Raw genomic sequence first — 13,422 nt, 5'->3', positions numbered from 1 at the left:
AAACCTATCCAGATTTTCAAATGAAATGGATATTTTATTTTTGTTTTAATATCTCCTATAGTTTTTTAATCAAGTCCTGGTGCTGGGAAGATCGTCAGTAAGTGATTTGTCAGAACACGTGTTTGACCTGATTCAGGAACTTTTTGCTATAGATCCTCATTTATTATTATCTGTCATGCCACAGCTTGAATTCAAACTGAAGGTAGGACTGACTATAATTTTTAAGGCCTTTAAGCTTTCAAAAAAAAATATATGTGACAGTTTTTCTTTAGCTATGAAAGAATAAAATATGAGTTAAGGTATACATTTTTAAATCATTTGAATAAAGCAGTATCTCATATGGGTCAGAATTTACATTGCAAAATTATAATATAGCTAGTTGTTAAATATCTGATAAACACAATGAAAGAAATAGAACTTATAGCATATCAGAAACTTACTATACATGTTGTTATTAAATGATATTTATTATTATATATGTTTTAGAACATCAAAAGTTTTCAAACTGAGTGCTCATAGGGTCTTCATTACACCTATATGACCCTTTCATAGTATAGACCAACGATGAAAGTTTTATGGTATGACTTGGGAGTGTATTTTTTTATAACTAAACAAGAAATTTATAACTCCTCAAAAAAATATGAAAAACTTGACACCTGATCCCCTCTCCTGGCTTACAGAAGATAACACCTTATGTTTGCTTAATATTCTGAACTTTCTGAAGAAAAGCTTTTTATATTCAATATTTTATTTGATCCTTAAATCAAGCTATGGTATAATTAGGACCAATATTACAGTTTTTTTTTATTGTTGTTTTTAAGGTAAATATAAGAAGAAATATTTTGCCTAGTTACACAGTTAAAATAGATTTGGGATTAGAACTTTGTATTTTAGACTCTTAAAACATGTATAGATAATTAAAAATTATTCCACCTGTCTTTATTATAAGCATTTGTTATTAGTATAAAGGAAATTGGTAGAAGGCTTCTAAGGAACTCTGTTGTGTGAGAAATGTTATACAGAGAACATGGTCTTATTTGTTTATCAAGAGTTTATTTTAACTATAGCCTTAAGATGTTTCCGTTCCAAATTATGTCTAGGTATAAAGCATTAAAATATTTTCTTCATTCTATTCATAGAGTGTGAATATGAAAAGTCAAGCCTCTTTAATCCTTAAACAAGATTGCCATGATAGATGGTGGGAAGGATTTAGAAACTAAACTTTTAGATTTCCGAATATGGACTTAATATAAACGAAGCTAAGCTCTAGTTGTTGTTCATACCCCATTCTTTAGTATGTTCATTTAATCTAAAGCAGATGTGTTAACAATAGGTTAACAGCCTGAAAAGAGATTTTATTTGATAGATTTTATTTTAAAATCTTATACAGGGACCCTCCTCTCTTTAGTTACTAACATTGAATGGGTCAATAAGTTTAAAAGTCAAATTTTGTTTATAAGTTCAGATGTATGCTTTTTCTTTTGAGACATTAGGTCCTTGTTTCCACATGAAAACAAAATGACTAAAACTAAGCAGTAGCACCTTCTTAAATGACTTGTGAGTTTTTCATTTTACCACATTCTCCAATTACTCCTTTATTTTATACCTTCTCTTCATTGCTACAATTTGATTTCATAGGTATACTTTAAAGGTACATGAACAAGAATTTTTATAAATTTATTAATTCCTTTATAAAAATTAACACTGTAGTGAGTTAATGTTATATCTTGATTTTTGTTTTTCTATGTTCCTAGATATTTCACGTCTTTTTTAACTTTATACTGAATTAATGTTGTATCTAAATAGTAGTAATAATGGAATATTTGTTTATTGTCTTACAACAGGTGCCATCACCTGTATTCTTATTTGCTCCTGACTGCAAACCCTAGACTGTACCAGTATTACTTTTCTCATCACGAATGAAGAAACTGAGATTCAGAGTAGTTTAGGTACTATCTATATATAATTAGGGTGCCCCTTTTTGAGTTACTGGTATGTCCTAAGCAGGTAGCCTAGGAAGTTTTTATGACTGTGGTGATTATTCTGTAGTTACATTTCTGAATCATATTGCTACAGCTTTTAATAGTTAAGAGTCATAGGTCACAATTTGTTTGATTTTACTCTGTACTGGACCACTGCATGCAAATGTATACACTGTCCACTGCATAGGCCCACGAAGTGCTATTCTCAGAATTTTCAGGGCTCCCCTGGAGTTGTGCTACGTAACAACCTTGGCTCTAGTCTAGTAAAATGTGAAATTTACCACATTTACATTTAAGACATTTTTCATGGCATGCCGAGAGAAAGAGAGACAGACTTTTACCTCTGTCCCCCAAATTTAAAAACATTATAACACTTACAATTGCCTTATTTTTGTTGGAGTAAAAATTTTCAGAGAATTATTCTGACTCACTTATTTTGCAATTAGAAATAATAATAGTGGATGAAAAAAAAATAAAATCTAAGAATAGCCTTTCGAGTTTTATTGGTTTTTTTCTTTTTAGAAAGTCACTAATAAATGATTGATGCAGAATCTTTTATTTTTATCCAGTTTTAATTATTAAGCTATATATATTTAAACAATATGTTGTATAATATCTTAATTTTACACTTTGCGACAGAGTAATAGTATAGCCATACATAATTGCATAATTATTTTTGTACCAAAAAACTTACCATTACTATAATCATATTCTGGCCTCTCTCAAGGAATTTATTTAAAATTTTAAACAGTGGTGGTAGTGGGGACCGCCTGAGGGAGCGAGGTATGCTGGCGGAAGGGAGCAAAGAGGGGATAAGTGGGACAGCTGTCATAGCATAAACAGTAAAATATTTAAAAATAAACAAACAGTATGGATGAGTTCTCACTTATTTTTATTTCATCTGTGTAAACATTATCACATCTATAAAGTAGTTAAATATATAGATGTGAAATGTCACATCATTTGAAATAATCACTAAGCTACTAAAGTAGTCACTTGCAAGTAGAATAAAATTTCCCCTTATTCTAGGGTTTGACATTTAAGGGAGAGAGTGATTTCTTTAAAAAAAAAAATAAGTCATGTTGGCTAGTTAATAGCACTTACTCAAAGGCAATACTAAACTGCATCATCATCTCACTTGAGAAAAACTTTGCTGAAGAAAAGTCATTTTGCAATTATAAGTGTTAAAGCTTGATAAAGTTTTTGTTTTTACATATTTGATGCATGTGCCTATTTTACCTATAAAAATCCCTATTCCTGAAAGTTAACATATTCATTAGGAAAAAACTATGTGCCTTGGTCTTTTATTTTAATAGTTCATTTTTTATTGTATCCTTTTTTCCATTACTATTTGTCACCCCTGTACCTTCTTCTACCTCCACACACCCACCTCCACCCCTGCAATCACCACATCATTGTCCATGTCTATGAGTTCTTTTTCTTTTTTAACTTACTGTCTTTTCCCATGAATATTTGTTTATTATATCTCTAGTATTACTTTAAACACTATATTTGAACACTTCAAATCAGCATTTGCTTTTAGTTTCTAGTTGCCTTCCATTGCCTTTATTTTCCTAGGAATATTTAATTTTGTTAAAAAGTTTCACCCACCGTATGGTTTCATAACAATTTAAGGCATCAGTAGTGAAACTGGAACAGAAAATTCTTAACTCATGTTGATTCGAGATAAGAAAATAGGAGGCCCTCATCAAAAACAACTTTCAAGTTTTCCTTTTTTGTAGTATTCAGTTCATTTTTAGATCCTCTTAACATTCTTGAACATTCTTGCTCTTCAATTAAAATTAGTTTTCCTAAATTTTGACATTCTTCTGTGTCTTGTTCTGCAGTCAGTAGGGGTCCCTTGATTAAGGGGTCAAAGAAGGGGAAAGTGGGGGTCATCTGTAATAGTGTCAACAATAAAAAATAAATGAAATTCACATATCAAAACTTTAATTGATATCGGATTATATTGGAGCTCAAATTATGGGACAGGTTTTTTGTAAAGAAGGCTTATTGGGGTGGGAATTATTGGCAGCTTTGCCTTTCACAGAATTTTTTTCTAGGAATATTAGGGAATGTTAGAATGGAATGATCACCCTCATACTTCTACATACTTCATACTTCATACTTCATACTTCTAGTTAACGTCTGTGTTAACTGCAAACAAGCAGTGAAGTAGGCATAAATTAGCATTTTAGGAAGGTTTGAGTAAGAGTAAAGAGCCAGATCACCTAACATACAATCAAATCAATTTCTACATAGTAAAAGAGAGCATGTATTTTAAAGTCTCATTATAAGCAGAATAGGAAATTGTAGATTCTCAGGAATGTTTCATTTTATTTCCTGTGATCTGATGAATTTGCAGTATTCAGTTATTTTCTCTTTTCTCTTAGAGCAATGATGGAGAAGAGCGATTAGCTGTTGTCCGACTTTTAGCTAAATTGTTTGGTTCTAAAGATTCTGATTTGGCAACACAGAATCGTCCTCTTTGGCAGTGTTTCCTTGGACGGTAAGAGAACATAACAATTTTATGGATTTTTTAATATTTTTGAGGACAGTCAATATGGTCCACTTGATTAAAACCATGAATACTAAACTTTAATTGATAAGTTTATTTCTTTAGTATCTTGTGTTGCTGTCTTTCATGGAAAATAAATTATGAGACAGATTTTTTTGGGAGAAAGCTTATTACCCACATCTTTTTAATCTTTGTGATAAATAATGTCATTAGAATAAATAAGTAACGTCTAAAAATGTTCAAAATCTTGAGATTTTTATTTATTGATTTAAGAGAGAGAGAGAAAAACATCACTTCCATCAATTCATCGTTTCATTTATTTATGCATTCATTGGTTGCTTCTTGTGTGTGCCATGACTTGAGATCGAATCTGCAACCTTGGCATTTTGGAAATACATTCTAACCAACTGAGCTACCTGGCCAGGGCCAAAGTCTTAATATTTTTAAAAATAAATCATAAATTGAAGACATGCCCATGCCATTTTTTAGTCCAACTGTTTATTTACTAGTGCTTATCTTTTAGATGTATCACATATCTAATTGCATGATGTGTTTTGAACTAATTTGATATTATGATTTTGAAATTGAAAATATCATTCCTTTCCACTCAAATAGATTTTATCTTCCTTCACAAGAACTTAGAGTTATTATATTCTATCAACTTCATGGTTAGGTTGGAAAAAAATCTATGAAATGAATTAAATTCCTCCTTCCATTCCCTGTACATATTGATTTTCTTCACCTCAAACATTGATTGAAAAGTTGATTTTTACCATTAGTATTTTGGATAATATTTGAGATTTATTATTGTTTAATTCAGTTGATTCAGAAAAATGGGCTCAGAAATTTTCTTAAAGTAAATTCAACATAATACTCTTTATAATAATCTTAAGTTAAATATTAAAATATAACAAACAGCTTTGACTGGTATGGCTCAGTTGGTTGGGGGCCCTTCCACACGGCGAAAGGTCACTGGTTTGATTCCTGGTGGGACACATTCCTGGGTTATAGCCCAGTACCCCACTGGGGCAAGTGCAAGAGGCAACAATTGATGTTTCTTTCCCTTTCTCTTTCCCTTCTCCTCTCACTAAAAATAAATAAGTAAAATCTTTTTAAAAATTAAAAAATATATATATAACAAACAGCCCTGGCCAGGTAGCTCAGTTGGTTAGAACATCAACACAATATGCCCAAGTTGTGGGTTTGATCCCCATTCAGGGCACATACAACAATCAACCAAGATGGGGGTGTAGGCTGACATGGCTTGCCTGTTCCTACAACCACATCAAATTACAAATAAAATATAGAACAACCATCTCTCTGAGCCATCACAAATAGAGTTGAATGGAAGTCTGACAACTCCAGAATTAAAGAAACCACATCCATTCAGACTGGTAGGAGGGGCAAAGATGCGGAACAGGCTGGTCCCACACCCACGTGTAATGGACAAAAATTCTGGAGGGAGTGGGAGCAAGGAGTCCCAGCCCCACAACATACCCCCGAGTATAGGGTTCCAGTGCCAGGAAGATAAATCCTCACAATTTCTGGCTGCAAAAACCAGTGGGGATTGAGTCGGTGGAAAAAACTGCTAGAGCCCCAAGCATTTCCTCTTAAAGAACCCACACATGGACTCACCTACTCAGGCTTACTTCCTCTGAGCACCAACAATGGGAGAGCAGCTTGAAAAGCAACAGTGGCATCCAGGGAGAAACTGAAGTGGTTGGCATGAGGCAAGCAGAGGCTATTGTCCCTTGTTTGAATCCTCACCCCACAGCCGGCAAGCTGGTACCATATCTGAGACTCCGTCAACCTGGCTGACACTGTTTGCCCTGCCCTGGAGAACCCCTGAGACTCCGCCCCACCTGACTTAGGTGCCCATCCAGGCTGCTTTTCCCATATGAATGGCTGGTCTTGGCGTATGCTCTGCAACTTCCTACATCCTCTCAAACAAGCAACAGCTGGCCTAAGTGAGACCAAGGCCTTGCACTAGCAGCAGCCAGCCTAGGTTCACAACTTGGCTTCACTTGGGAATCTCCAACACCAGCACAAGTAGCAGCCATCTCAGATTGCTTTATAACTCAGGCAGGGTGACCCAGGGTACCACTGCACCACTGGGAAACCCCAGGGCCACCACACCTAGCTATAGACCACATCAGAGCATTATCACCCTGCCCTGCACAGCTGATCCTCCATGGACGGTAGAGGGCGGTAGTCAGTGGTCACAGCCAGTCCTTGCAGCTGATTGATCTGGTTAGATCCTTCCCATTGATCTACCAACAGTAATCAAGCCTCAACCACAGAGGAGGGTGTACTCAGCCCACAAGAAGGGTACACCTCGAGTACCCGGCTTGGGCGATAGGAGAAGCTGTGCCATTGGACCCTACAGGACACCTCCTAACATTAGGCAACACTGCCAAGACATGGAATCAAAGCAGTTCTACCTAATACATAGAAACAAACACAGGGAGGCTGCCAGAACAAAGAGACAAGGGAACATGGCCCAAATGAAAGAAAAGATCAAAACTCAAGAAAAAGAGGTAAACGAAATGAAGATAAGCAATCTATCAGATGCAGAGTTCAAAACAGTAGTTATATGGATGCTCAAGGAACTTAGTGAGGACCTCAGTAGCATAAAAAAGATCCAGTCAGAAATGAAGGGTTCACCAATTGAAATAAAGAACAATTTACAGGGAAACACTAGTAGAGTGGATGAAGCCGAGATTCAAATCAATGATTTGGAACATAAGGAAGCAAAAACAACCAATCAAAACAAGAGAAGAAAAAAGAACCCAAAAGAAATGAGGACAGTAAGCAGCCTCTGGGACAACCTCAAGCAGTCCAATACGTGCATCATAGAGGTGCCAGAAGAAGAGTAAGAGCAAGAATTGGAAATGTATTTGGAAAAATGATGAAAACTTTCCTAATTTGGTGAAGGAAATAGACATGCAAGTCCAGGAAGCACAGAGAGTCCCAAAAAAGATGGATGCAAAGAGGCCTACTCTAAGACACATCATAATTAAAATGCCAAGGGTTAAAGATAAAGAAAGAATCTTAAAAGCAGCGAGAAAAACGTAGTTACCTACAGGGGAGCTCCCATAAGACTGTCAGCTGATTTCTCAAAAAAAGCTTTGAAGGCTAGAAGGGATTGGCAAGAAATATTCAAAGTCATGAAAAGCAGGGACCTACAGCCAAGATTGCTCTACCCAGCAAAGCTATCACTTAGATAAAAAGACAGATAAAGAGCTTCCCAGGCAAAAAAAAAAAAGTTCACCATCACCAAACCATTATTATATGAAGTGTTAAAGGGACTTATTTAAGAAAAAGATCAAAACTGTGATCAATAAAATGTCAATAAATACATATCTATGAACAATTGAATCTAAAAATCAAACTAAGCAAATAAGAAAAAGACAGAATCATAGAAATGAAGAACATTTTGATGGTTGCCAGATGGGAGGGGTATGGGGGAAAGGGTGAAGAAGTGAAGGGATTATGAAGTACAAATAGGTAGTTACAGAATAGCCATGGGGATGTAAAGTACAGTATAGGAAATAGAGTAGCCAAAGAACTTACACACATGACCCATGGACATGAACAATGGTAGGGTGATTGCCTGAGGGAGTGGGGGCAGGGGGAAAGGGTGAAAAAATCAAGACAACAAATAGCATAATCAATAAAATAAACTTTTTTTAAAAAGAATCAACCAATGAATGCATAAATAAGTGGAACAAATTGTCTTATATTTTTTCCTCTCCCCGCTCCCTGTTTCTCTCCCTTTCACTTTCTCTAAAATCAGTAAATGCAAATTTTAAATATGTATGTCAAATCTGAGAAATTTTGAGCACTGACATAATGACACCTTAAGTTATTTGCTCAGAACAGGCTGTTTTGAAGGTCTTAGCAGAAATAACTAATATTTGAATAATTAAACTTGAATTCTAAGAATTTAGAATAGAAAGAAATGAAGTAACTGTACTTGTCAATATACAGAGGAGTGATTCCTTCCTGTGATTGACAGTATTTATAGCAAAACATTTAAATAAAAATTCAAGAATCCATTTTTTTACCTGGGTTCCTTGTGAAAACTAAATCAACCATAAGAACCTTCTTCACAGTTTCAGATTCACTACTATCTTCAACAATGGGTCTCTGATTCATAGAAACAAAGAAGTATTAACAGTCTGTTTTACTGTATTTTTTTTAAACTGTTTAGCAATACATATTGTAATGGTTTGTAATTTACTTGATCATAAATGGCACTATTTTATTTTTTTCTCTGGCAGTTAGAAAATTATAAATCCTATATGCAAGATTTTATTAAAATATGGTGATTATCTCTGGATAAGAAAGTAGAAGGCCATGGACATTAAAACATTTATTAAATAATTTTAGTTTAATTGATTATTTTTCAGATCACTTCAAAAATAAAAATATCTCTTGGTATTTAAAATCACATTATTTATGCCCTGACTGGTATGGCTTAGGTGGCTGTGCGTCATCCTGCAAAGCAAAAGTTTGCTGGTTTGAATCCCCAGTTAGGGCACATTCCTGGGTTGTGGGGTCAGTCCCTGGTCTAGCCACTTAACAAGAATTAACTGATTAATGTTTCTCTCTCACATTAATGTTTTTCTCCCTCTCTTACTCCCTCCCTTCCCCTCTCTCTAAAAATAAAATCTTTTAAAAAAATAAAATCACATTATTTATAAGTGTTTTTTCAGACTGCCCAATAGTTATTCTACATTTGGGAATTGCTCAGCTTATCCTTATTATATATGCAGTTTTAAATTCACATGTGGTATTTTATATGTATTGAATTTTTACAGTATCTTATACTTTTACAAGAGCATTTTAATGTTGGTCCTAGCCATATTGAAACTTTGTCGTTAAGGCAGCATGACACATGCTTGCATGCATTTCAGGGACTCATTTTTGAACTTCTGGCCCTGCCTCATGTATATATATGATGTACTTTCTGCCTCTGCCCCTGTAGTATTTTCCTGGTATAAAATGTTTTCAGGTATATTTTGTGTGTGTTGAACTATTTTTGTTTGTTTGCTTTGTAGTGTAATTTTAAGCTCTTAAATTTTTGTCTCTACAAAGTTGGTAGTCTGGGTTAAGAGTTGTGTTTAGACTATTTTTTGTTCATTTTAGCATGGTAAACACTATTTTTTCAAAATTTTTTGTGAAATGTATCAATTTACTTTATATTTTTTCTTCATAACATGTTAACTGTCATTATAGTCACATTTTCTAATCAGTAACTTGTTTACAGGCATTTACATAATGTTAGATATATATATACCTTATTTGAAAATAATTGTTTTGCCTTACAACTAATATTTAGCAATTTTTTTTTATGTAGATTTAATGACATTCACGTTCCTGTGAGATTGGAAAGTGTGAAATTTGCCAGTCACTGTTTAATGAATCACCCCGATTTAGCAAAGGATCTCACAGGTAAGGTAGAAGGTTTATATTACAAATATAAAAGTAATCACACAAATATATTTTAGATGTAGCCTTTAACCTTAACTTCAATTTCTGAATTAGGTTTTAACTCTGATATTATTTTAGGTGTATGTCAGCCATGGAATAGTAAATGATTTCATGTTTATACAATAAACATTACATTTGAAATCTTAATATTGTAGCCCTTTAGAATTTTTTGGGAAACATAGTTTAAGGAAGTAGGCTCTTATATCTTCTGAAATCATTCTGAGTACATGGTAGTTAAACATGGTAACACATCAAATAATAAGTAGGAAAGTGATTATCTTCTGGACTATACTGGAATTTCTCATTCTTCACTTGAACATAGAGCATTTGAACCTACTTATTTGGTAGTAGCAAACAGATGGCTTCTATCAAAATGCTGTTCACCAAAAAAGAAGTACCATTTTTGCTTTGATTTTGTTTGTATTGTAAATATTTAGGAATATTTTAAAGGTCATAGAATGTTAATTCTCTATTTTATATTGTATTATATGCAGATATACACCTATCAGCAAACTAGCTATAAGCATTTTTACTGTTTTACTTTTAAGTCTTTTAATTTGTATTGTAACTTAAATTATGATCTGTTTAATCAGGTATTACATAGTGACTTGACTTTCCTAGAATAGTTGATGTAAAGTACATTATTCATTAAGATAATGACTGCACAGTAATAAATTCTATGGTATAGTTTATTTTGTTATTATATAGGGCATTGCTGCCTCAAAGATAAAATTATTTTAATTCATGCCACATTTTACAAACATGATTTCAGTATGGACAAAAGCTTAAAGTATTAGTCTGTTCTGTGATTCTGAACATGACAGATATCGTAGCTAACATTTATCTTGTTTTTTTCCTTTTATTACAGAATATTTGAAGGTTAGATCACATGATCCAGAAGAAGCTATTCGTCATGATGTCATTGTTACCATAATAACAGCTGCCAAAAGAGACCTTGCCTTAGTAAATGATCAGCTACTTGGCTTTGTAAGGGAAAGAACACTGGATAAACGGGTAAACTCTGAGAAATCTTATTCTTTTGTAATTGCTTTGTTTAAATTGTTTGCTAAGTGCAACAGAAATTATTTTCTATTTAAAGCTTTTTGTATAAAAATCAGATTAATACAATGCCAGATAAAGAGCTAGTAATTTGTATTTCTGTGTTTTTAAATTATCTTTATAAATGAATACATTGAATTCTGTAGCTTTTCAGATCTTAGGCATGGATTTGACTTCTAGCTTACCTAGCTTACCTTTTTTAAAAAAAATAGCTAAATTAAAGTTTTGTTTTGCCTTTTCACTTATATGATGAGTTTCAAAAGAGTAGTGGTTGATCATCTATATTTATTACCTATAGTTAGCATTTTCAAAAATGACTTATTTTATAACTTAGGTGGCTCTCTCATTCATTAAATTAAAAGAGTATCTCCTATGACAGTGATGTTTTCATATTGCTACGCCAATCTGAGGGCAGAAATGATAGTTGTATGTTTATTTATTCTTTTCATGTGATTTCCTCCATGTGGAAGCAGTTAAAAATGTGGGTTGACAGGGGAAAGTTGTATTAAGAACAGCAATAGCAATTGTTAAGGCACAGTGTCATTTATAAGCATAAGATAGTCATGCAGTGCAGACTGATTAGACATGCTATTATTAACAACTTTAACAAAGGTTGCCTTTGCACTGTGCTATTTTATTTAGGGCATATTTGAAAACCTGCTCTTCTCCCAAATCTAATAGGTTACCTCTAATTTCGCTGGTAGAAGGATGATATTTCTTGGTTATGAAATAAAGCAAGAGGTATTCTTTAAGTTCTTTTAAAATAGTCAAGAGGCAGTTTTGTATTATGGACACTGTTTAACTTGTTCAGCTATATCAGTAATTCTGAATTTGAAGTTTTCCCCCTTGACTTTAATTTAAATAAATGATACTTTCTCTAGTGGTTAGTTGGTAATTGACTCACCCCACAGCCCACACACACCTAGTTTAAGGTATTGCTATTTGTGTTATTTCCACTTTTTAGAAACATTTCACTCCTATTTCTGTCAAGGTTTAAAGTTTCAAAAAGAGCAAACGAATGAATCTTCCTGAGACTGCGTGATATGATAGGGTCATAATAGCACTTACTAGCCATTTTAGGTGTAATAAATTAAATGACCTTGGGTATAGCCTTTCTGAAATTTGCTTTCTCTATAAACTGTAGGGACAGCACTTAATCTTAGGTTTTACTGCTTGAATTATTTAGTTTCATGTAAGAATTGTCAAAAGCCATCTGTTACCTTTATATGGCAACAAAGTTTCATTCCATCCACTAAATAGCCTATAAATGAGAAAATGATACAAAAATTTTATAAGGGAGTATTAACTTAAAAAAACAAAGATAGTATTTTCTGATTTGTTATTAAGACAAATATCTCTTTTGGTTATTGCTTTTATTACATCTTACTACGATGGTTCTAACTCTGCATTTTTGTAGTCTCTTTTTCTGTCCATCCTCCTCCTACCACTTTTCTTTCCAACTGGTAAACCATCGCAAACTCTGGAAGTCCAAACATTCTTTCACTAACAAAGATGTGCCTAGATAAATCATTCACCCTTTTAATTTATAAAGCGAGGAAGTTCACTTAAAATGATCACTAAGGTGCTCTCCAACTTAGTTATTCTAGGATTTTGGTACTAAATTTTGCTCTTGTCCTGAGCTAACATCAAAAGGGATATAACTAAGATAAATCATTCCTTTTTTTTTTACAGAGTGAATTACACACTTTATTTTACCTTTAGTTGCCTTTAAAACTTAGCCAAATACTTTTTAGACAGAATTGAATGAAGTCTTCTGTAAAATTTATTATTGCTTGACTTTGAGAGAAATAAAAATTGGCAGATGATTTAGCTATATTTACATTGGATAATTTCTAAAGTAGCCTGATTTCTAAGTCAGAACATACTCAAAATTGTTGGTAAAGCAGTTTGTCTGCCTCTTATGAAAAATAAATATTGTGCCAGTTTTTGTACACATACATCTAATTGTACAACCTAGTAAAGAATTGGCACTTTTTTTGCAGATTACTATACTAAAATTTGTTATCTAGCTCATCCAATAAACTTTATACTTTCTAGTGGCGAGTAAGAAAAGAAGCTATGATGGGTTTGGCTCAGCTTTATAAGAAATACTGTCTTCATGGTGAAGCAGGAAAGGAAGCTGCAGAGAAAGTCAGCTGGATAAAAGACAAACTTTTGCATATTTATTATCAGAATAGCATTGATGACAAGTAAGTAATATGTTGATAGAATGGTTGAATATAAAAGTGCTTTTAATTTTTAAAAAATACAATTTACTTCTATTAATTTTTTAATAACTTCTAAGTCTACAAACTATTTTTTGTATATTTGTATATACTATGTTTACGTAAGACTCTAGCCAAGATT

At 33.2% G+C, this 13,422-nt stretch overlaps 1 protein-coding gene across 5 annotated transcripts in view; it reads left to right on the top strand.

The window, feature by feature from the left end:
* Positions 1 to 13,422, top strand: part of PDS5A (PDS5 cohesin associated factor A) — a 100,168-nt gene that overhangs the window by 33,269 nt on the left and 53,477 nt on the right. For all 5 annotated transcript variants that reach the window (XR_008529875.1, XM_054582072.1, XM_054582071.1 and 2 more), the window contains exons 8-12: positions 62 to 202; positions 4,376 to 4,491; positions 9,863 to 9,957; positions 10,865 to 11,010; positions 13,114 to 13,265. Coding sequence is in view for 4 of the 5 variants with exons in the window: in XM_054582072.1 (XP_054438047.1) it covers positions 62 to 202; positions 4,376 to 4,491; positions 9,863 to 9,957; positions 10,865 to 11,010; positions 13,114 to 13,265 (650 nt within the window). In the remaining variant the exon portion in view is untranslated. The remainder of the gene's footprint in view (positions 1 to 61; positions 203 to 4,375; positions 4,492 to 9,862; positions 9,958 to 10,864; positions 11,011 to 13,113; positions 13,266 to 13,422) is intronic.

The sequence above is a fragment of the Pteronotus mesoamericanus genome, unplaced genomic scaffold, assembly GCF_021234165.1.
Source record: "Pteronotus mesoamericanus isolate MK-2021 breed Mesoamerican mustached bat unplaced genomic scaffold, CSHL_Meso_final contig_68, whole genome shotgun sequence".
Lineage (NCBI taxonomy): Eukaryota > Metazoa > Chordata > Mammalia > Chiroptera > Mormoopidae > Pteronotus > Pteronotus mesoamericanus.
This window is presented reverse-complemented; position numbering and strand designations above follow the sequence as displayed.